The 23,682-nt window shown below is 48.7% G+C and overlaps 1 protein-coding gene across 5 annotated transcripts in view; it reads left to right on the top strand.

Moving 5' to 3' along the window:
- The first annotated feature begins 620 nt into the window (after positions 1–620).
- The window catches only part of USP22 (ubiquitin specific peptidase 22), a 35,669-nt gene continuing 12,607 nt past the window's right edge, over positions 621–23,682 (top strand). For 3 of the 5 annotated variants that reach the window (XR_004347685.1, XR_004347686.1, XM_032617764.1), the window contains exons 1-2: positions 621–964; positions 17,490–17,622. Coding sequence is in view for 1 of the 5 variants with exons in the window: in XM_032617764.1 (XP_032473655.1) it covers positions 827–964; positions 17,490–17,622 (271 nt within the window). In the remaining 4 variants the exon portion in view is untranslated. Of the gene's footprint in view, positions 965–1,177; positions 1,219–17,489; positions 17,623–23,682 lie in introns of those variants that run through there. The other 2 variants (XM_032617765.1, XM_032617766.1) reach the window with 2 other exon arrangements.

Here is a 23,682-nt window from a genome sequence, read left to right on the forward strand (position 1 = left end):
GCCAGCGTGCCGGCCAGTGTCCCGACCACAGAAGCTTCATTCACCCCACACCCCTCCCGCCGGGCCCTGAGCTCTAACTGCCGTGACAACATCTTTATTTCTCCGTCTTTTAGTTGCGGAGGTGGGCCGGGACGCAGTGAAAAGCCCTCGAGAAGCTGGCATCTGTCTTCACGGACCTCCCGCACCTGCGGGGTCCGCCGGCAGGTGCACAGCCCACCCGGAGGACGCGGGACTCGAGCTCCCGGAGCCGTGAATGTGCGGCTAGCGAGCTCGACGGCGACGCCTCGGCGAAACCTCATAGAGCGCGCGAGTCTGCGGTTCCCTGCTTCCTATCGGGAAGTCCAGAGTCCACGTGGGCCAGGCCTGACCGGATTCACCGGACTGCGACCCGGTGGGGACCAGCAACCACCGCCCCCCAACCCCGCCAGCTCCGCCCCTGCGGCAGCGCCCGCCGGCGCAAACAGGTCCAGTCCCGCCTCGCCTCCTCGGAGGGCGGGACGTCACGCGGCCGCCGCTGACCAATGGCGGGGGTGAAGGGGCGGAGCCTCTCCAGCTCCACCCATCGCCTGCCCAAGCCCATGGGGGAGGGGGCGGCGGGCGAGCCGCCGCCGGCTGGCGCATGCGCGGCGCGCCCCGGCGGCGATGACGTAGCCCTGTTGCGGCCTCGGCTACCCGCGAGCGCAGCGCGGGCGGTGCCCGCCACCCCGGTCGCGAGACTCCGCTTTGTCCCGGGCCTGTCCCTTGGCCGTGCCGCCCGCAGCCCCGCGTCGCGCTGGCGTCGTCCTCGTCTCCGCCGGCGCCCCGGCGCGAGCCGGACGGCGAGGCCATGGACGCGGAGCTGGTGGTGACGCCTCCGGGCTGTGCGCACCTGGGCAGCTTCAAGGTGGACAACTGGAAGCAGAACCTGCGCGCCATTTACCAGTGCTTCGTGTGGAGCGGCTCGGCGGAGGCCCGCAAGCGCAAGGTGCACCCCCTGCAGCGCGGCTCTGCGTTGGGGGGGGGAAACTCGCGCTTCGCCGTCCCCTCCCCCACCTCCTGCACGCCGGGCGGGGGCGGGGTGGGTGCGGCCGTGCGTGCGGGGGGGCGGTCTCTCCCGGGGCTGCCGGGTAGGAGGGGGAGGGTCCCCGACGCTGCAGCGCGGGGCGTGTCTTAGGGACCCTCCGGGCGGGGTGGGGCCGGGGATGGAGGCGCTGAGAGGGAGAGGACGCAGCTGCCGAGGTCTGTGCCGCCCACGCTGTGCAAAGCCTCCGCTGCCCTGGCTGGTGGCTGGGGGTTGCTGGGTCGGAGGCTCGGGGTCAGCGGGATGCGGGTACAGCCGCCGAACGCCCGGAGTTCGCAGGGACGCCCGCCCCGCCCTCTGAGTGCGGGCCGCCCCCGGGCCCAGATTCCGCAGGGACGCGCGCCACCCATTTCAGCGCGGGGCGCCCCCCATTTCAGCGCGGAGCACCCCCGGGCCCAGGGTCCGCAGGGACGTTCCGGGACGCGCCAGCTTCCCCCAGGTGTGCACGGGCGCAGGTGCAGAGCGCCGCGAGTCCTAGAAACCAGCCGGCTCTGCCGCTTAGAGTCGCGTGTTTCTCAGCGCGACGGGGATTGGGGAGGGGGTCCCCTGTGGCTGCGCAGGAGCGGGTTTGAAGGAAGGACTGTCTAAAGGCAGGTGGGGCTGGGGCGCCTCCCTGAGGTACTGAGGGAACGGTACACAGTGTCCTGTTTTTCGGGCGTAGGTACCATCTAAGCGATTAGGCTTATTAGTGACTTGGAAATCAGAAAATGACATTATTTCTTTATCTTACCTGAAGAAACTGTTTTTACCGTGTAACGCGATTTTACAGTTCGCAGCCTGAGGGCAGGCGCTGTGTTAGGCAGTGTCCACCTTGAGTAGCATTTTTTATGGGAAAACTAACATCTGCTAAGCATGTAGAGAATGTTAAGCACCAGTTTTCTTTATTTTTATCGGTATTGGTGTTGGGAAGCACTTGCCTGTTAGGATGAACTTAAATCGGAGACGAAACAGATTTCTACGAGGATGGGAGTGAGATTCTTGCTGGTGGAATTTTGTGCCCTTAAAATGAAATCGCCTGGTTGATAACTGTTTTTCAGGAGTTAATCGTGTTACTGCTCCATATTGTTTGTTGGTCAGTATGCATGTGACCCGTCTCCACATTGGGTTGAGGCGGGAGCCCCTGCCCTTTTTACTCTTTCCCGCCTTGTCAACCCCCACCCCTGTAATTTTTAACTTGAGTCAAGTTTAACGCATCATCAACTTTGCCGAATTTCCTGAGGAAAGGATCACTTTTTCTTTTTCTTTTTTGCTCATGTGTGGCTTGGATTAATCTTCAGATGTCAGTTGCTTAGTTTGAAAGCTGATGAACCACGTCTGTATTACTCACTAGTTAAGAACTTGAGCTATAGACAGACAAGAAGTGGTGTGAGAACCTGTTTCCGAACTCGGGTCTGTCATGCTGCAGTGCTTTATGGTGGTATCCCAGCAGTAAACCCTTATGTCCTCCATCTGTCATGCCCTGAACGTGCATTTCTACAACGCTAGTGGCCCAGCCAAAGAGGATTTGGTTTGAGGAATGGTGAACAGTGAGTAATGCACGTTTGGCAGTTTGCAGAGGTTTCTCAGCAGATATGCAGGCTTAGTTGTTTGGTTTTAACACCAGGAAGTTGTCTATAAAATATTTCAAGCTAAGTTAAGCTTCTTTGAGGTTGCTCAAAGAAGCTGCAGTGAGGTCTCAACTACAGTGAAATTACAGGGGTTAAAACTCTGTCTCCTCTAAGTAGAGGTGGTTTATGATTTTTATATCCAAACTTTGATTTTTCTTTTCGTGGACAGAGTGAGAAGAGCGCGATCAGATTTGATAATTTTCTGAACGGAAAAATGTTCCCCGATTGAGGACTCAGAGCTACTGGATGTCTCTGGCATGTGTCTTACCACTTGAGGGTTTGTGTGTGAAAATGGAAACGGGAAATGAAGACATCAGGAATTTTCAGTTCTTCTGTTTTTTTATAACTTAACCCAGTCTGTGTTCTATTTTGAATATAAAGACACTTTGAGGGACAGGTAATGTTGTTTTAAATAATCCCTTCTGTCTTCTTGAACGGTTTCTGTGATTCTAAAATTTTCCTGCAGTTTGTCCTCAAAAATACGGAGGCTACAAATTCTTGTAGCCGTGGTAAATATTTTTACCAAAGTACGTCACCACAAAGTGGAGAAGCTTTGGCACTTCTGGATGATTACTAATTTTGATTAAATTTGGACAGTAATCTGGAGGACAGGAAACCATCTTGAAGGTTTCTTGGCACAGAATTTGGGGACTAAGGCAACCCTTTGGGTAGAAAATCTATGAGAGGTTTTTTGTTTGAGAAAAGGGGCTGGAGAGAAGGGACTGTTTCTAGATGCTCTCAGGCACAGAAGTCAGACCTTGCCTGCTCCATCATTTTTTCTGTTTCTGCATTTGTGGGCTTAATGCTACTATTTACAGAACTATGGACCGGGCACCCTTTGGAAGAACGTGGGCTGATTCCATATTTTTTTAGATCTCCCATTTTCTCTTCAGTCCAGAGTCAACTAACTCTTTTTTTCTTTTTTACTGAAATATAGTTGATTTACAATGCTGTGGCAATCTCTGCTGTACAGCAAAGTGACTCAGTTTTACACACATAGACATTCTTTTTTAAAATATTTTTTCCCATTATGGTTTATCCCAGGAGACTGGATATAGTTCCCTTTGCTCTACAGTAGGACCTTGCTGTTTATCCATTCTAAATGTAATAGTTTGTATCTACCAACCCCACACTCCCAGTCCATCCCTCTCCCTCCCCACCTCGGCAACCACAAGTCTGTTCTCCATGTCTGTGAGTCTGTTTCTGTTTTGTATATAGGTTCATATGTGCCATGTTTTAGATTCCACATATAAGTGATGTTATATGGTATTTTTCTTTTTCTGACTTCACTTAGTATGATAATCTCTAGGTCATCCATGTTGCTGCAAATGATATTATTTCGTTCTTTTTTGTGGCTGAGTGGTATTCCATTGTATATACGTACCGCGTTTTCTTTATCGGTTCATCCGTTGATGGACATTTAGGTTGTTTTGCCTTGGCTATTGTGAATAGTGCTGCTGCTGTGAACATACAGGTGCATGTATCTCTTTTCTTCCTTTTTTTTTTTTTTTTTTTTTTTTTTGCGGTACGCGGGCCTCTCACTGTTGTGGAGCACAGGCTCTGGACGCACAGGCTCAGCGGCCATGGCTCACAGGCCCAGCCGCTCCGCGGCATGTGGGATCTTCCCGGACCGGGGCACGAACCCGTGTCCCCTGCATCGGCAGGCGGACTCCCAACCACTGTGCCACCAGGGAAGCCCCTGCATGTATCTTTTTTCTAACATCTTTTTTGGAGTATAATTGCTTTACAATGGTGTGTTAGTTTCTGCTTTATAACAAAGTGAATCAGTTATACATATACATATGTTCCCATATCTCTTCCCTCTTGCGTCTCCCTCCCTCCCACCCTCCCTGTCCCACCCCTCTAGGTGGTCACAAATCACTGAGCTGATGTCGCTGTGCTATGCGGCTGCTTCCCACTAGCTATCTACCTTACATTTGGTAGTGTATATATGTCCATGCCACTCTCTCACTTTATCACAGCTTACCCTTCCCGCTCCCCATATCCTCAAGTCCATTCTCTAGTAGGTCTGTGTCTTTATTCCCGTCTGGCCCCTAGGTTCTTCATGACCTTTTTTTTTTCCTTAAATTCCATGTATATGTGTTAGCATATGGTATTTGTTTTTCTCCTTCTGACTTACTTCACTCTGTATGACAGACTCACTACAAATAACTCAATTTCGTTTCTTTTTATGGCTGAGTAATATTCCATTGTGCCAACATCTTCTTTATCCATTCATCTGTTGATGGACACTTAGGTTGCTTCCACGTCCTGGCTATTGTAAATAGAGTTGCAATGAACATTTTGGTACATGACTGTTTTTGAATTATGGTTTTCTCAGGGTGTATGCCCAGTAGTGGGATTGCTGGGTTGTATGGTAATTCTATTTTTAGTTTTTTAAGGAACCTCCATACTGTTCTCCATAGTGGCTGTATCAGTTTACATTCCCACCAACAGTGCAAGAGTGTCCCCTTTTCTCCACACCCTCTCCAGCATTTATTGTTTCTAGATTTTTTGACGATGGCCATTCTGACCGGTGTCAGATGATATCTCATTGTAGTTTTGATTTGCATTTCTCTAATGATTAATGATGTTGAGCATTCTTTCATGTGTTTGTTGGCAGTCTGTATATCTTCTTTGCAGAAATGTCTATTTAGGTCTTCTGCCCATTTTTGGATTGGGCTGTTTGTTCTTTTGTTATTGCGCTGCATGAGCTGCTTGTAAAGTTTGGAGATAAATCCTTTGTCAGTTGCTTCATTTGCAAATATTTTCTCCAATTCTGAGGGTTGTCTTTTGGTCTTGTTTATGGTTTCCTTTGCTGTGCAAAAGCTTTTAAGTTTCATTAGGTCCCATTTGTTTATTTTTGTTTTTATTTCCATTTCTCTAGGAGGTGGGTCAGAAAGGATCTTGCTGTGATTTATGTCATAGAGTGTTCTGCCTATGTTTTCCTCTAAGAGTTTGATAGTGTCTGGCCTTACATTTAGGTCTTTAATCCATTTTGAGTTTATTTTTGTGTATGGTGTTAGGGAGTGTTCTAATTTCATCCTTTTACATGTAGCTGTCCAGTTTTCCCATCACCACTTATTGAAGAGGCTGTCTTTTCTCCACTTCTTGCCTCCTTTATCGAAGATAAGGTGACCATATGTGCGTGGGTTTATCTCTGGGCTTTCTATCCTGTTCCATTGATCTATATTTCTGTTTCTGTGCCAGTACCATACTGTACTGATTACTATAGCTTTGTAGTATAGTCTGAAGTCAGGGAGCCTGATTCCTGATTCCTTCAGCTCCGTTTTTCGTTCTCAAGATTGCTTTGGCTGTTCGGGGTCTTTTGTGTTTCTGTACAAATTGTGAAATTTTTTGTTCTAGTTCTGTGAAAAATGCCAATGGTAGCTTGATAGGGATTGCATTGAATCTGTAGATTGCTTTGGGTAGTAGAGTCATTTCCACAATGTTGATTCTTCCAGTCCAAGAACATGGTACATCTCTCCATCTATTTATATCATCTTTAATTGCTTTCATCAGTGTCTTATCATTTTCTGCATACAGGTCTTTTGTCTCCTTAGGTAGGTTTATTCCTAGATATTTTATTCTTTTGGTTGCAGTGGTAAATGGGAGTGTTTTCTTAATTTCACTTTCAGATTTTTCATCATTAGTGTATAGGAATGCCAGAGATTTCTGTGCATTAATTTTGTATCTTGCACTTTACCAAATTCATTGATTAGCTCTAGTAGTTTTCTGGTAGCATCTTTAGGATTCTCTGTGTATAGTATCTTTTTTTTTTTTTTTTTTTTCCTGGTACGCGGGCCTCTCACTGTTGTGGCCTCTCCCGTTGCGGAGCACAGGCTCTGGACGCGCAGGCCCAGAGGCCATGACTCACGGGCCCAGCCGCTCCGTGGCATGTGGGATCTTTCCAGACCGGGGCACGAACCCGTGTCCCCTGCATCGGCAGGCGGACTCTCAACCACTGCGCCACCAGGGAAGCCCTCCCTATAGCATCCTTTTAAATTATAGTTTTGTCCGGGTATAGCTCAGGAGTGGGATTGCTAGATGGTATGGTAATTCTGTTTTTAATTTTCTAAGGAACCATCGTACTGTTTTCCACAGTGGCTGCACCAACTTACATTCCCACCGGCAGTGTAAGAGAGTTCCCTCTGCTCCACATCCTTTCCAGCATTTGTTATTTGTTTTTTATTCATTTGGCTGCACTGGATCTTAGTTGTGGCACGTGAACTCTTAGTTGCGGCATGTGGGATCTAGTTCCCTGACCAGGGATCAAACCCGGGCCCCCTGCACTGGGAGTGTGGAGTCTTAGCCACTGGACCACCAGGGAAGTCCCCAGCATTTATTATTTGTAGAGGTTTTTTAAAATACATTTATTTAATTTATTTTTTTGGCTGTGTCGGGTCTTCGTTGCGGCACGCGGGCTTCTCTCTCTAGTTGAGTTGTGGCGGGGGCTCCAGGGTGCGTAGGCTCTGTAGTTTACAGCTCACGGGCTCTCTCGTTGAGGAGCGCGAGCTCAGTAGTCGTGGCGCGTGGGCTTAGTTGTCCTATGGCACGTGGGGTCTTAGTTCCCTGACCAGGGATCGAACCCGCGTCCCCTGCATGGATTCTTTACCACTGGACCACCAGGGAGTCCCCTTGTAGAGTTTTTAATGATGGCCATTCTGACTGGTTTGAGGTGGTACCTCACTGTAGTTTTGATTTGTGTTTCTCTAACAATTAGTGATGTTGAGCATCTTTTCACATGCCTCCTGGCCATCTGTATGTGTTCTTTGGAGAGACTCTCTTAAGGTCTTCTGCCCAGCTTTTGATTGGGTTGGTGGTTTTTTTGTTGTTGAGTCAGAGCCAACTAACTCTTAAGCCCAGGTTTCTATGTTGAGGAATTGAAATCATAATTTTTAAAAGCCATTTAAATAGTAGGTGTCAAATAGCAAGATACTAAATACCTGCGTTAAAATTTACAGTATTTGTAGGGCTTCCCTGGTGGCGCAGTGGTTGGGAATCTGCCTGCCGATGCAGGGGACACAGGTTCGAGCCCTGGTCTGGGAAGATCCCGTATGCCAAGGAGCAACTAGGCCCGTGAGCTACAGCTACTGAGCCTGCGCGTCTGGAGGCTGTGCTCCACAACAAGAGAGGTTGCAACAGTGAGAGGCCCGCGCACCACGATGAAAAGTGGCCCCCGCTTGCCGCAACTAGAGAAAGCCCTTGCACAGAAATGAAGACCCAACACAGACAAAAAATAAATTAATTAATTAAAAAAAAAAAAAAAAAGCTTTAAAAAAAAAAAAAATTTACAGTATTTGTAGATGTCCAGTGACAGTTCCTACACATAAGATAATTGTAGCCTAAACATATGTGAAGGAATGTGTAAATAATTCTAGATGCTGAGATGTTGGTTTTACTGAGAAAGATTAAAATTCATGAATCCACATAGTTTTAAAAAGTAATTGCAGAAGTGATGATATGAATATGTTCTCAGTGTTTAAAAAGAGAACAGTTCAGGACTTCCCTGGTGGTCCAGTGGTTAAGACTCCACACTGCCAACACAGGGGGCATGTGTTCCATTCCTGGTCGGGGAAGATCCTGCATGCCGTGTGGTACGGCCAAAAAAAAAAAAAAAAAAACAGAGAGAACACTTCAAAGCCATATACAGCAAAGTTACACATTTTTGTTCTTGTAAATATACATGCTGTGTATACTGTTTCCTTTTTTCATTTGTTCCTAATGCATACAGATCTCACTCGTTTGAACTGTGCAGTTAATATTCCATTGGATGGAAATGGTATTGTGTATCTTGCTGTCCCCCAACCCCCCCAGGCTTTCAGTTTGGAGTATTTACTAAGAATTTGTAAAACTTAAGCCTGGTAATCAGTTTAAAGAAGGAATGATCTTGGGCAAGACCCTTTTAACCGCATGAGTTTTGGTTTGCTGAGGGATTGAAATGTGGTTTGTTTACTTGATACAAACCTGAGATGCATTTAAAAAGTGCAGTTTTATGTAAGGGAAACAGAGGAGAGAAATTTTTAAAAAGTGTAAAATATAAAAGTCTAAGATAACATACTTTCATAGAGTACAAGTGGAATGCCCTAACTTCCATTTTGTATCATTACAAAGGAACAGTATAGCTTGTTAGCCTATGAACACTTGCCTGAGAGGAGGGAAGCTTTTGTAGTATTTCATTTTATTTTATTTTCAATTTATTTTATTGAAGTCTCATTGATTTACAATGTGTTAATTTCTGCTGTGCAACAAAGTTACATTCACACGTGTATACATTCTTTTTCATATTTTTTTCATTATGGTTTATCACAGGATATTGAATATAGTTCCCTGTGATACACAGTAGGACCTTGTTTATCCATCCTATATATGCTAGCTTGGATCTGCTAATCCCAAACTCCCACTCCACCCCTCCCTCCCCCTTGGCAACTACAAGTCTGTTCTCTATGTCTGTGAGTCTGTATTGTAGATAAGTTCATTGTGTCGTATTTTAGATTCCATATGTAAGTGATATATTTGTCTTTCTGTTTCTGGGTAGTCAGTATTTTAGAAGCATGGTTCAAGTCTTTGGTTGTGGTGTGGAAAGGGAGGTCATTTCAGGTGGAAAATGGTCTTATTTATCTTGAGTCAGTGTTACTTTACTATGTGGTTTTTTAAAAAATTAATTTATTTAATTTAAATTAGTTTTGGCTGTGTTGGGTCTTCGTTGCTGCGCGCAGGCTTTCTCTAGTTGTGGTGAGCGGGGGCTACTCTTCATTGCGGTGGCTTCTCGTTGTGGAGCACGGGCTCCTAGGCGCATGGGCTTCAGTAGTTGTGGCTCGCGGGCTCTCGAGTGCAGGCTCAGTAGTTGTGGGACACGGGCTTAGTTGTTCTGTGGCATGTGGGATCTTCCAGGACCAGGGATCGAACCTGTGTCCCCTGCATTGGCAGGCAGATTCCTAACCACTGCGCCACCAGGGAAGTCCCCACTATGTGTTTTAGAAGAAAATTTATTCTAGGGTTCTTACAGGTCATCTCTTTTTATCAATGTTGCTTCAGTTCTAGAGTCTGAGATCTGTCTCCTGAGGTCTGAATGAATCCCTTATGTTTGAAATTTTTAGTAGAAATGATCTTTGGAGAGTAACAGTTCAGCTGTCACTGGCTTAGACAAAATACCTGAAGTGACAGGACACAGCATCTGGTAGGTGGTAGACCGAGAGCTGTGAAAAGTTCAGCGTTACTGGCTCCACCAGTGACTAAATTAGTATTTTTTGACTCTGCCGGGCACTTACGTGATGGTGATGAGAACGCTGCAGAGAGCTGTCTCCTGTCCGTCATTTTTTTTTTTTTAGTTCATTTTTTAGATGTGTCCTTTTTGTAAAGTAAACTTTTTTCCTTTTCAAAACTTCTTGCTTTGCAGAATTGACTTTTGCTTTATTTATTGATGAATTGGATCTTCCCAGTCATCACAACAAAGCATTGCAGCATTCGTGCTAAGCAGGGGACCGGCCGTTGCAAGTAGAAGGTCTAAAATGGAAACAGTTTTTCTTCTGAGGTAGTTGTAGATTGACCAGCTGTTGTGAAAAATTGCAGAGAACCGGGCTTCCCTGGTGGCGCAGTGGTTGAGAATCTGCCTGCCAACGCAGGGGGCACGGCTTCGAGCCCTGGTCTGGGAAGATCCCGCATGCCACGGAGCAGCTAAGCCCGTGCGTCACAACTGCTGAGCCTGCGCATCTGGAGCTCGTGCTCCGCAACAAGAGAGGCCGCGACAGTGAGAGGCCCGCGCACCGCGATGAAGAGCGGCCCCCGCTCGCCGCAACTAGAGAAAGCCCTCGCACTGAAACGAAGACCCAAAACAGCCAAAAATAAATAAATAAATATTTAAAAATATATATATAGCAGAGGACCTTTACCTGGTTTCCCTGATGGTAACGTCTAGCGAAACTAATACACTGTTACAGCCACGAGTCAATATCGATACAATCAGCCCATTTATTCCTATTTCCCCAGTTTTTACTTGCGCTCAGAGTAGTTCTAGAGTTACAGAAAAGTTATCAAAAATAATACAGAGGGACTTCCCTGGTGGCGCAGTGTATAAGTCTCTGCGCTCCCACTGCAGGGGGCCTGGGTTCGATCCCTGGTCAGGGAACGAGATCCCACATGTATGCCGCAACTGAGAGTTCGCCTGCCGCAACTAAGCAGCCTGCTGCCGCAACTAAAACCCCGCGTGACCAAATAAATAAATATTTAAAAAAAATACAGAGCGGTCCTGTATCAACCCCCCACCTCCTCGATTGTTAACTTTTTACATTTCTCTGGTACGTTTTGTCACAGCTAATGGCCAAGGTTGATACATTATTATTAACTAAGGTCATACTTTATTCAGATTTGATTAGTTTTCCCCTGATCCGTCCCAGAACCCCCTCTGGGATCCCACCTGAGATTTGGTCTGAGTCTCTTCAGGCTCCTGTGCGCGTGACAGCTTCTCAGACTTGCCTTGTTTTTGACGCCCTTAGCGGTTTTGAGGAGGTTTGAGGAGTATCGCTCAGGTGTTTTGTAGGACGTCCCTCGATGTGGGTGTGTCTGATGTTTCCCTCATGGTTCCCGGCTGTGGTTTCAGGTTTGAAGAGGAAGCCCAAGCCTTTACTTTATTAAGGTCTGCACTCGGTGCGGCAGGTGCAGGTGAGAAGCGTCTGCCACCGCGAGCTTCACAGAACACCTCACGCCCTCGACCGTGCGCTTCACCTGCTGAGCTCTCTCCCAGCCTTTCGTCCCTGGGTGGGGTCCCCTCGTGGCTGTACCGATCTGTCTCGGTCCCCTCACCCCTGGTCGCACATGGCATCTGCTTGCGGCTTTGCCGGGATCATTTGCCGGGTCTGGATTTGCTGGTTGCAGGCTTGGGGCACGAATTCATCTTTGGTTCTATTTCCTGCAAATTGGCAGCCGATTCGGAGGCTGCATCAGACCTGAGTTGAGCCCTCGGGGGAGATCTGAAGCAGCGCTGTGTTTTTCCTGAAGGTCCTGCTGCCTTGAGTGCCCAGACCTGAGGAGGCAGGTGTCAAGCAGATGTTGAGAAGCTGAGGTTTCCAGAGACTGAGGTGACCTGCCTCACAGACGCCTGTTCTTGGCTCATCTTAACCAGGCAGCACCTGTAGAGGAGGGTGTGTCCGTCACTTTCATCACCTGTTAGCAGTTCTGGGGAGGACAGTGGAAGCAACAGGTTAAATGAGGTTCTAGGATAAGCCGATGGCTTCTTGTAGGCACTTGCGATGGACAGTTGGGAGGTGATGGGGCAGGGGCGGGGTTGCTTCTGCCAGGTGTGTGCCCTTCGACCTCGGGCGGCTCCACGTCTCTTGGGCTCACCTGTTTTTCATTTACGATTATCCTACTTTGTATTTACATAGCATTTTGCGTTTTATAAAGCATCTCTCACGTAATTTCGTTTTGGAACTCACGGTGCAGTTTAGGTGGCCTTGGCAGTTAAGTTTCCTGCCCTGTACAAGGTCACTGATTAAATGCCAGGGCTGGGCCTTGAAATTAGGTCAGTCTGACTCTGAAGTTCATGCTCCAGCTAAATTATTTGGGCATGTTTTCCAGCGCGACTGAGTAATTCTCCGGTCTCAGCTGACACCAGCTGGGCGTCACACAGATCTGTCTGACTCGTTGACCTGGAGTTGGCGGCCAGTCCTGTAGGTTGAGGGCCCAGCCCCACAAGATGCACCCACTTCAGACACCAGTCACAAGACTGTTCTCCCCTTCTCGGGCTCACAAGGCTCAGGGAAACATTTACGTACGTTTACCTATTTATTATAAAGGTTATTATGAAGAATACAGGTGTGCAGCTAGATGAAGAGATCCGTAGGCTTAGGTCTGGGGGGTGCTGAGCAAAGGGGCTTCTGTCCCAGTGTAGTTGGGGTGCATCACCCCCCAGCACACTGATGCATTCACCTACCCAGAAGCTCTCTGAACCATCATTTAGGGTTTTTATGGAGGCTTCATTATATAGTCACGATTAATGGTGGTGCAGTGGTTAAGAATTCGCCTGCCAATGCAGGAGACACGGGTTCAAGCCCTGGTCCGGGAAGATCCCACGTGCCGCAGAGCAACTAAGCCCGTGTGCCACAACTACTGAGCCTGCGCTCTAGAGCCCGCAAGCCACGAGTACTGAGCCCATGTGCTGCAACTACTGAAACCTGCGTGCCTAGAGCCCGTGCTCCGCAACAAGAGAAGCTACCGCAATGAGAAGCCCGTGCACCGCAATGAAGAGTAGCCCCCGCTCACCGCAACTAGAGAAAGCCTGCGCACAGCAGCGAAGACCCAATGCAGCCAAAATAAATAAATAAATTTATTTATTTAAAAAGTTGGCAGTGATTAAATCATTACACAGGTGTGATTGATTAAATCATAGGTTGTTGATGGGGGTTGGAGGATGGAGCTAACGTCAGAAATGAAAAGGTAATGTGGAAAAGAAATTCATATTCGTTTATAGGTAGAGCAGTTCTGTATTGGTGTGATTGCTTTATGGTAGCCGAGTGTAATCAAGTCAGTACAGTAGCTTGTACAGTAATGATTGAATCATTGTAAAATGTCTGTGGTACACAGCATTGCAGTCATGTTCATAATACTGTATTGGAAACATTGTTAAATTAAAAAGTTACCCGTGATGATAGACTGATACGCAGTATCTCCGATTGCGAGGAGAGCGGGAGCAAGGGACGCATACTGCGTGGTAATTCTTTGAAAGCAAAGTTTTAAAACAGTAAGAAATGAGTATTTTACATTAAGCATCCCTTACCTTATGCCTATGTGAGGATAGGCTGTCCACTTCACTACAAGTCTTGCATATAGTGTTCTACACACATATTTTTTGTATGTTTATTGAAAATCTACACATAAGTGGACCCGTGCAGTTCAAGCTTGTGTGGTTCAAGGGTCAGCTGTACATCTATCTGGATTCGTAAGCTTTTCCTTTTGAGGATGTTAAGTTTGGTTAAGGCCGTGTTGGCCGGAGTTCTCTGTTGCCAAACATAACCTTTTCCTGTTTAATTAACAGAAGTAGTCTCTGGGGTGATACTTTGAAAATATCCAACACCCCAGTATACATACATACGTGCATATGTATACACACACGTGAATACTTTGATGTATGTTTTTCTTTATTGAGGTGAAATTCACACAAAAATTAATCCCTTTAAACTACCAGTGAGGTCCCATCGTTGTACAATCACCAGCTGCCTCTTAAGCTTCAAACCGTGTCACCTGCTCTCCACGCTCCCTCCAGCCCCCGGCAGCCTCTATCTCTGTTCTCTCTCTGGATTTGCCTATTCTCGACATTTTGTATAAATGGAGTCACACAGTATGTGACTTTCGGTGTCTGACTTTTCTCACTAAGCGTGTTGCGAAGGTTCATCCACGTTGTAGCGTGAATTAGTACTTTGTGTTTTTTTGTGGCTGGGTAGTACTCCGTTGCGTGGATACACCATATTTTGTGTATCCATTGATCCATTAATGGAGAGCTGGGCTGTTTGCACCTTTTAACTATTGTGAATGACCCAGTATTTTTTCACCCCCCCCCCTTTTTTTTTTGCCTGAATCAGTTATTACTATGCTGATTATAAAATGAAGGCTTTGTAGTCCTGTCTTTTCTACCGCGGTAGGTGGAACCCTCCCATGAAGGAGACCGCGCAGCGTGTGTGTACGGTGTCAGTTTCAGAGTGGACCTGGGGGATTCTTTTTTTGTACAGTGTATGTAACCCATTCTTTCCGCTACTCATTTTTGTGCTCAGATAGGGCCAGAATTGCCCAGCGGGAATTCCCAAGCTGTCTCCCCTCCCTCCTCATGCCCATCATGCTGGAGTCACTGGCTTGTGGGAGCTGCAGTTCACGGAAGCCCCAGCTAAGCCAAGCGTTTCCGCCTGGGGCAGGTGGCGCGTCCTTGGTGGTTATGGAAAATAGGTTTGTGCTTGGGACTGCCTGTCAGTGGAGCCCTAGTTATAAAATCGGATTCACGGCCTTAAAATGAGTCCTGAGCATGGGCTTTATTTATGTGGAAAAGGTTTAGTCAAATTGTGTGTGCGTGTTTAATCTGGGGCTTTCTTTTCCCTCATCTGTTTCAGGATGTGACCAGTTTCTTTGTTTCTGGTTGTAGCCCATCTGCCTCTGTTTAATTTCTGTAGTTCTTCTTTTGTGCAGCTAAAATTCTTGAAGCCTTTCTTCTTTAGGCAGGTTTTTCTTTTGTGAAGTTCTGCAAGAGAACAGGTGATACACATTTACATTTAAAATTCAGGGCTTAATTTTGATGTGTTTTTAAAGCTTTTGTGTGTTTTAAGGGGAAAAATGATGTGTTAAAATTATATACTTATCCTGATATGTCTGTATTTTCAGGATAATGCTAGTCCTGCATTCTTTCTCGAATTATATAAACAGAATTGGATTTCTTGTTAAGTTCGTAGAGGAATTTTAATAAAATTACAATCACACATTTAATATATCCTGAGTGGTAAAAATAAGGAATACCTCTTAATCTTTTGTTTACATCTTAGCTGTAGTGAGCAGTAAACAGCTTCTAGGAATCTGTTCCTAACAGTATTTATATAAAAGAAAAATTTCACGGGTGCTGGGAAGCATCATTTGTTACGCATCAGGTAACTATTAACGTAATTTAAAAATTTCCCTGTGTTAAAAAATAAGTAAATGAAAACGTCCTTGTGTTACTGAGGACAGTTAGAGTTAGCGAATTCCTTAGATCGCTCATTGGAAGAATAAACAGCTGATACAACTACTGTTTCTAGCGTTGCAGCATTTTAGACAAGTCCTTCCAGTGACCCTCGCACTCCTGTGGGATTGTCCCAGAGCAGGGGTTCCTGCTGGGAGGGGGCAGGCGCCCCCTGCGACCCAGGGTGGAGACCAGGGATGTCGCTGGACATCCTGCCATCCACAGGAACACCCTGCGCCACCCGAGCACACACACGGGTCCCCTGTGCTGAGGCCTGCGTTGGGGCTTGACCATACAGGGTTTGCAGAGATAACCTCTTGCCGGTGTCAAAACAAGTTAAGTAACTAGCCATTGAAAGCGACTCTTTTTTTTTTTTTTTTTTTTTTAATTAGTCAATTAATTTTTGGCTGTGTTGGGTCTTTGTTGCTGCACGTGGGCTTTCTCTGGTTGCAGCGAGCGGGGGCTACTCTTTGTTTCGGTGCACGGGCTTCTTTCTCATTGCAGTGGCTTCTCTTGTTGCGGAGCGTGAGCTCTAGGCACACGGGCTTCAGTAGTTGTAGCACGTGGGCTCAGTAGTTGTGGCGTGTGGGCTCTAGAACGCAGGCTCAGTAGTTGCGGTGCACCGGCTTAGCTGCTCTGCGGCACGTGGGATCTTCCCGGACCAGGGCTCGAACCCGTGTCCCCTGCATTGGCAGGAGGATTCTTAACCACTGCGCCACCAGGGGAGTCCCGAGAGCGGCTCTTAGTCAAGAAGAAATACGGTGGTAATGATGAGAGTTGCGTTTGGGTCCAGAGATAAATTGTACGTGGAGGTGAAAGATCAGCCTGGACGTGAGGTTTTCCTGAGGCTGTGCTTCCAGGACAGGGCCTGTTGGCCTGTGGCTGCCCGTGAGGATTTGTGTTACTCAAGCTGAGCACCTGGCGTCGAGGACACCCTGTGTGCCTGTCCTCAGACCCGTGCTCCAGCCTCGGGGCTCTCGTCTTGAGGGAGCACCCACACGCCCTCCCCCAGCTCCCCTGCACCACTTCCTGCTCTTCTACGAAGTCTCTATGCAGCTCTCCCTGGTGGAAAAACTGTGACTCGAGTTTCACGTGATGAGAGGTTTGTGCCTTGTCCTCAGGCCATGTCCTCCACGCCTGCCATCGAGGGTGGACGGTCAGCCTGGCCCCCGGGCGGCTCCTGCCTTGGTCTTGTGTGTGCAGAGTGAGGCTCGGAGGGGCTGCTTCTGGGCTCCGTGGGGGAGCGTGGCCTGCGGGGTCAGGAGGTCCTAGCCCACGTGCCGGCTCTGTGGCCACCAGCAGACGCACGTCAGAAGGGCTCGCGGCCTTCCTCGGGGCTGGCCGTGAGGATCAAAGGGCGTAATACTCTCCAGTACCCGGCGCCCGTGTCACGTTTGTGCCGCTGTCCTTTGTTTCTGGGCCTTTTCTGTTTTAACCTTACCTCCCAGGCCCTGTTCATCTTCCACCTCCCTTCACCCCAAGCTCCCTGCACCCCCGTCAGAGCGAGAGGGTTGTGTCGTGCGGTGTCATCGCAGGAGCTGGGAGTTCAAGTTGGTGGCCTGCAGGGGTTCACAGTTGGCGCGGGTGTAATTGTCGTGCCGGGCATTACCGGGTGGTTCAGGGGGACGAGAATTGTTTACCATGGTGCCCTTAATCGCTGAGGTTAAAACTTTAGGTTCCGTGGTCTGGTTCTCGGACACAAGCGGTTCTTTTTCTTTTTCTGTGTATTGCTTTGATTCACATTCATCTGGATTGATGGATTATAGGTTTGCTGTGGTCTTGGAACCTGGAATATGAAACTGGAAGTGAGGTGCAGGTTAAAGGTGACCTGGGGTTGGGGGCCCCGTTGGATGCGGAAGGACCTTGACTGCTCCTGGAGCTCCAGGCGCTTTGAGCGGCTTTGAGTTGGAGAAGGGGCCGAGGTCCCTTACGTGGAGCCACTTCTGAGCTAAATGACCTACGTGCCTTTGGGGGGCAACTGACAGGATTAACGAAATGACCTTTTAGGCAGTGAGACCTTGAGAGGAAATCCGGGCTTCCCCTTCCTTCCGAGCTGCGCCCGTTGGGATCACTTTGCCCTGGTGTTTCCGAGAACCCCTGGTTTCTAACTGTCTCTTCTGCATTTCAGGCGAAGTCGTGCGTGTGTCACGTGTGCGGCGTCCACCTGAACCGGCTGCACTCGTGCCTCCACTGCGTCTTCTTTGGCTGCTTCACGAAGAAGCACATTCACGAGCACGCCAAGGCGAAAAGGCACAACCTGGGTGAGACCGCACGACGCCTCCTGGGCTGTGGGGTCACCTCCCCGACTCTCGTTCTGTGAATTTGACCCTCCACTCTCTCGGGAGTCCACCTTTGTCTGAAATAGCTTGTGCTCTCCTCGTGGAACTCCAGGGGGAGAGGAAAGAGAGAAACTGAACCCACGAGAGGGGCACGTGCCCGGTGTGCCTGAGGTCACATAAAGTCGTGTAACCCTGAACGGTGACTTTCTTTAACGGAGCACCGGAGACTCATCTTTCTCTCTGAAAAGCACGGTTAGGTATTAGATCGGGCAGAAATCTGCACAGGTCTTAAATGCAGCTTTAGGTTATTGGTGTCAGCGTGGGGGTGGGGGGTACTGGGTGAATTCAGCGATTTCTGTAACGGGTTTGCAGTGTTGTCAGTGTTTGCAGAGAGGCTGGCGTTGAGGTGAGCTCACGTTTCATATTCAGACAGTAGTGCCTTCCAGAGGTGACGCGAAGCTTTTTGCTCTTGGCTTGATTTTCTGACCGTTGTCACTAAATGTTTCCCTCGTTGAGGATTGTGTTTTCTGTCCAACGATGCTGAGGTTGTTAGGATATCTGTAAGAAAATCGCTTTCAGAAGGTCCAGACCACAGACCCTTTTCTAGAACGTAACTTGGTGTGACCTAGCCTTCCAGTGAAAGATATTCTCGGGCCTTTTAAGTAGTAGGAATGGGCTCGTTCAAACTCAGTCATCTCCGGAGGTCATGCCTCATTTCGTTTGCAGCTGAGAACTTGCAGCCAGTGCTGGGGGTCAGCCTGTCACCAGGAGCTAGGTGGCCTTTTTGGAAGGAGAGCTGGCGTCCCTGGTGGTGCTTCACAGGCTGTGGGTACGGCCTCCTGGCAGGGCGGGGGTCAGCAATCCCGTGCCCCTCCCCCACCGAGGGACCAGAGGGAAGGTCTGATGGGGCAGGACGGGTGTGGTGGGATTCTGTGGTGGTGAGTTAATGTAGATCTTTGTGCTTAATACCATCTGATTCTGGGACCAGACCCACTTAGGCTCCTCTCACACCGGGGCTGTGATACTGTGGTTAAAAGGGTTATGGAAAGTTGGAAACACCTTTGCACTGCAAAGGGCTGAGAATCTTATTGTTACCTACTAGCATCATCTACAAAAGTCATTCGAGAAATTTGTGTGCTTATTAATTTTATCAACCTGATTGATAAACTCTGCCTCTACTTTGGCCAGAATGAATAAGTTTTAAAAGGTTTTCTTCAAGAGACAAAACCACAAAATGGGAGAGCCCAGGAGTTTATCGCAGGTTGCGTGTGTGAGTGTGTGTGTGCGTGTGTGTTAACAAAGCCAAAGCTTAGCTTTCTGTGTCCACATGGCAGGGGAGGGCGCGGGAGAGGAGCCCCAGCAGGAAAGGGATCGCCCGCCCCCGGCCCTGCGTCTTGAGCTGCTCCCCATTACCCCTAGAGCGCCTCAGAGCGGCGGCTTGACGTTTGAGGGCCAAGGAGCCGTGATTCCTGGGCCGAGTCCTGCCTCTGGGAGCCCCGCAGAATAACCCTGGGGCCTGACGTGGACGCTTGGAAGGATTTCTCCCAGGGCTTGCGGCTTCTAAGCGGAGGGGCGTGAGAGGCCCACGGGGAGTCTCGTCTGAGTATTTGCTTTTTTGCGAGTGTTCAGTTAAAACCAGCACGTCGGTAGCTATGGGGTCTTTGCTGGCGGCCTGTGGGAGGACGAAGCTTCTGCTCCTCTGTCCGACCTGCCCTGTGACCCTGCCTGGTGTGACGTGGCGGAAGTGGCCTCCAGGAGGAAGGGCCCGTCCTGACCCGCTGCCAGCCGGTTTGCTGTGCGGGGGACGATGTTGGGATCCAGGTCACTGAGTAAGATTTGGTTTCGTGCTTCTTAGTTTCGTACAGGTTTTTGTTTGATGTCGAGTCACAGGGACCCGTGGATGTTGCCTGCGTGAGCCACAGAGGCTGTAAAAGGAGTGCTTTTAGCTTTGTGTCTGCCTCTAGGAAGTGTTATTTTAGTTTTCCCAGAGGGTGTGAGGATGTATGTGGGCATAAGAGGGCGTATCGGCTCCCCTCTGAGCGGGTGACATTTCCCTCCATCTCAGGATCCTCCTGTGGCTGGAGGGAGAGGGACACGTGCCTGCCTGGTGCCTGTCGGCTGGGTTCCCGGGTGAGTGGGTTGACGGCCTCCTCTCTTACTGGGGGCGTCTCGCCCGCATCCAGGCAGCTGGGTTCCTGGGCAGCTGGCCCTTTGTTTCCATGGGTTCTGCACCTGCAGATCCAGCCAAGCTCAGATCGAAAAACAAATTCCAGAAAGTTCCAAAAAGCAAAACTTGAATTTGTCTGGTCCAGGCAGCTAGTTACATGGCATTCACGTTGTATTAGGTAAAGCAACCTGGAGGTGATTTAAAGTGTGTAGGAGGATGTAGGTTATGTGCAGATACCACACCATTTTCTACAAGGGGCTTGAGCATCCTTGGATCCTGGTGTCCGCGGGGGTCCTGGAACCAGCCCCACCTTGGGTACCACGGGACCACTGACTGTCTGCTCAGCCATTTGTCCTGATGCAGTCAAGCCTTTGTCCTTGGTTATCTTGACTGTGAAATAATTTCCTGGAGGAACTACCTTGACTGTAGGTGTTGCATTGGGTTTTTGAATTCCATATTGAGGTGAAATTCAGAGAACACACAATTAACCATTTCAACCAGTACATTTCAGTGCATTTAGTCACTTGCTATGTGGTGTGTGGAAATACCATCTCTCTTTTTTTTTTTTTTTTTAAATTTATTTATCCATTTATTTATTTTTGGCTGTGTTGGGTCTTCGTTTCTGTGCGAGGGCTTTCTCTAGTTGTGGCAAGCAGGGGCCACTCTTCATCGCGGTGCGCGGGCCTCTCACTGTCGCGGCCTCTCTTGCTGCGGAGCACAGGCTCCAGACGTGCAGAGCTCAGTATTTGTAGCTCACGGGCCCAGTTGCTCCGTGGCACGTGGGATCTTCCCAGACCAGGGCTTGAACCCGTGTCCCCTGCATTGGCAGGCAGATTCTCAACCACTGCGCCACCAGGGAAGCCCACCATCTCTCTTTTTTTTTTTTAATTAATTAATTAATTAATTTATTTTTGGCTGTGTTGGGTCTTCGTTGCTGCACACGGGCTTTCTCTAGTTGCAGTGAGCAGGGGCTATTCTTCTTTGCGGTGCACGGGCTTCTCATTGTGGTGGCTCTTCTTGTTGCGGAGCACAGGCTCTAGAGCACAGGCTCGGTAGTTGTGGCACACGGGCTTCGTTGCTCCGTGGCATGTGGGATCTTCCTGGACCAGGGCTCGAACCCATGTCCCCTGCATTGGCAGGTGGATTCTTAACCACTGTGCCACCAGGGAAGCCCCATCTCTATTTTCAGAACTTTTTCGTCTCCTCGAAGAATACATGTCTCTGTTACGTAATCCTCTCCGGGCCCTGGCATCCGCTGATCTGTCTTCAGTTGTGGATTTGCCTGTCTTGAATATTTCATATAAAAGGAATCATACAACACACGGCCTTTTGTGTCTGTTTCTATCCCTCGGCAGATTTTCAAGGTTCACGAAGTGTCAGTTCATTTCTTTGTGGTTGAATAGCATTCCTTTGGGTTGATATTCCAGAGTTTATTTATCCAGTCATCCACTGATAGACATTGGGGTTCCCACCTTTGGCTTTTATGAATAATGCTGCTATAAACATGCATGTGTGAGTTTCTTTGTGGACATACGTTTTCATTTCTTTGGGATACCAGAAGACCTTGGAGATAACTGTGGGTTCGGTTCCAGACCAACTCAATAAAGCAGATATCTCGATAAAGCGAGGCACACACATGTTTTGGTTTCCCACTGAATATAAAAATAATGTTTACGCTGTACTGTAGTTTAAGTGTGCAATAACAGTATTTCTCTTTGGTTGTTCATGCTTTTTTGGTGTCAGACTAAGAATCCATTGCCAAACCTGAGGTCATGACGCTTACCCGCTTGTGTCTGAGTTTTTATACTTTTAGCTGTGATGTAGGTTGCTGACCGTGTGGAGTGAAGTTTTGTGTGGGGCTGGGGTCAGGCAAGCTGCCTCCTTGTTTCATCCCGGGGCCCCAGCGCCCGCTGGCGGTCCCAGCCCCACACAGCGGGTGGGAGGCAGACTCATCTGGGGACATGGGGCCTCCTCCCTCTGCCCTCGCCGTGCGGCTGGCCTGTTTCTCGCTGAACCCCACTGCTTCCCTGAAAGTGTCCCTCCTTCCCACCGTAAGCCCGCCTCTGCCAGCTTGCTCTGGTACCCGGGGCAGGAGTGACACTGCCCAGGAGTGGGCAGAACGCAGGGCAGCTGGCCCCGGCCTCCAGAGCAGCCTCGACGTGGACTTGCAGAGACTTGGTTGGAATTTTGTAGGTTTCTAGGGAGGGGCAGGGGTAGGCCTGGCATTCTCTGAAATTGCTACTTTGAGTCTTGATAGATCTGCTTTCGATCCACCACACTATCACTGACCTGTGTCTTTGTACCTTAAGACATGAAATATGGGGGTTTCCCTGGTGGCACAGTGGTTAAGAATCCGCCTGCCAGTGGAGGGGACATGGGTTCGAGTCCTGGTCCGGGAAGATCCCACATGCCGCAGAGCACCTAAGCCTGTGCGCCACAACTAATGAGCCTGCGCTCTAGAGCCCGTGAGCCACAACTACTGAGCCCGTGTGCCACAACTACTGAAGCCTGCGCTCCTAGAGCCCGTGCTCTGCAACAAGAGAAGCCACCGCAACGAGAAGCCTGTGCACCGCAACGAAGAGTAGCCGCCGCTCACCGCAACTAGAGAAAGCCTGCGCACAGCAACAAAGACCCAACACAGCCAAAAAATAATAATAATTTAAAAAAAAGACATGAAATATGATAAGAGCTGTGATTTGTTAAGACATTACCATTTACCAGGAGGTGCGTGCCGCTTAGTTGTTTATATGAACTTAGTGACCATGCAGACCTGTGTCAGTGCTGTTGCTGTCCCTGTTATACCACAGGGGACGTGGGTGAGCTCAGAGGTGCTCAGAGGTGCACAGCTGGCAGGTGGCGGGGCCGGGTTTGTGCTCTGAGCTGCGTCCCGTCGCCTGGCAGACGTCTGCTGTCCCTTGGTGAGTCTGAGTCAAGGGGATTCTCTCTTTTTTTTTGGAATTTTATTTTGTTTATTTTTTATGTAGCAGGTTCTTAGTAGTTACCTGTTTTGCACATACTAGTGTATATACGTCAATCCCAATCTCCCAGTTCATCCCCCCGCCCCCTGCCACTTTCCCCGCTTGGTGTCCATACGTTTGTTCTCTACATCTGTGTCTCTATTTCTGCCCTGCAAACAGGTTCATCTGAACCATTTTTCTAGAGTCCACACATATACGTGTTAATATACGGTACTTGTTTTTCTCTTTCAGACTTCACTCTGACGGTCTCTGTATCCACCATGTCTCTACAAATGACCCAATCTTGTTCCTTTTTATCGCTGAGTAATATTCCATCGTATACATGTGCCACATCTTCTTTTTCCGTTTGTCTGTTGATGGGCCTTTAGGTTGCTTCCATGTCCTGGCTGTTGTAAACAGTGCTGCAGTGAACATTGGGGTGCATTTGTCCATAGTTCAACCTTTTTTTAAAAAAAAATTATTTATTTTTGGCTGCATTGGGTCTTTGTTGCTGCATGCCGGTTTTCTCTAGTTGTGGCAAGTGGGGGTACTCTTCGTTGTGGTATGCAGGCTTCTCATTTCTCATTGCAGTGGCTTCTCTTGTTGTGGAGCACGGGCTCAGGCGTGAGGGCTTCAGTAGTTGTGGCGCACGGGCTTAGTTGCTCCGTGGCATGTGGGATCTTCCCGGACCAGGACTCGAACCCGTGTCCCCTGCATTGGCAGGAGGATTCTTCACCACTGCGCCAGCAGGGAAGTCCCCTAGTTCAACCATTTTGAACTATGGTTTTCTCTGGGTATAGGCCCAGTAGTGGGATTGCTGGGTCATGTGGTAATTCTATTTTTAGTTTTTTAAGGCACCTCCATACTGTTCTCCATGGTGGCTGCATCAATTTACATTCCCACCAACAGTGCAAGAGG

The sequence above is a fragment of the Phocoena sinus genome, chromosome 20 (genome assembly GCF_008692025.1).
Source record: "Phocoena sinus isolate mPhoSin1 chromosome 20, mPhoSin1.pri, whole genome shotgun sequence".
NCBI classification, from domain to species: domain Eukaryota; kingdom Metazoa; phylum Chordata; class Mammalia; order Artiodactyla; family Phocoenidae; genus Phocoena; species Phocoena sinus.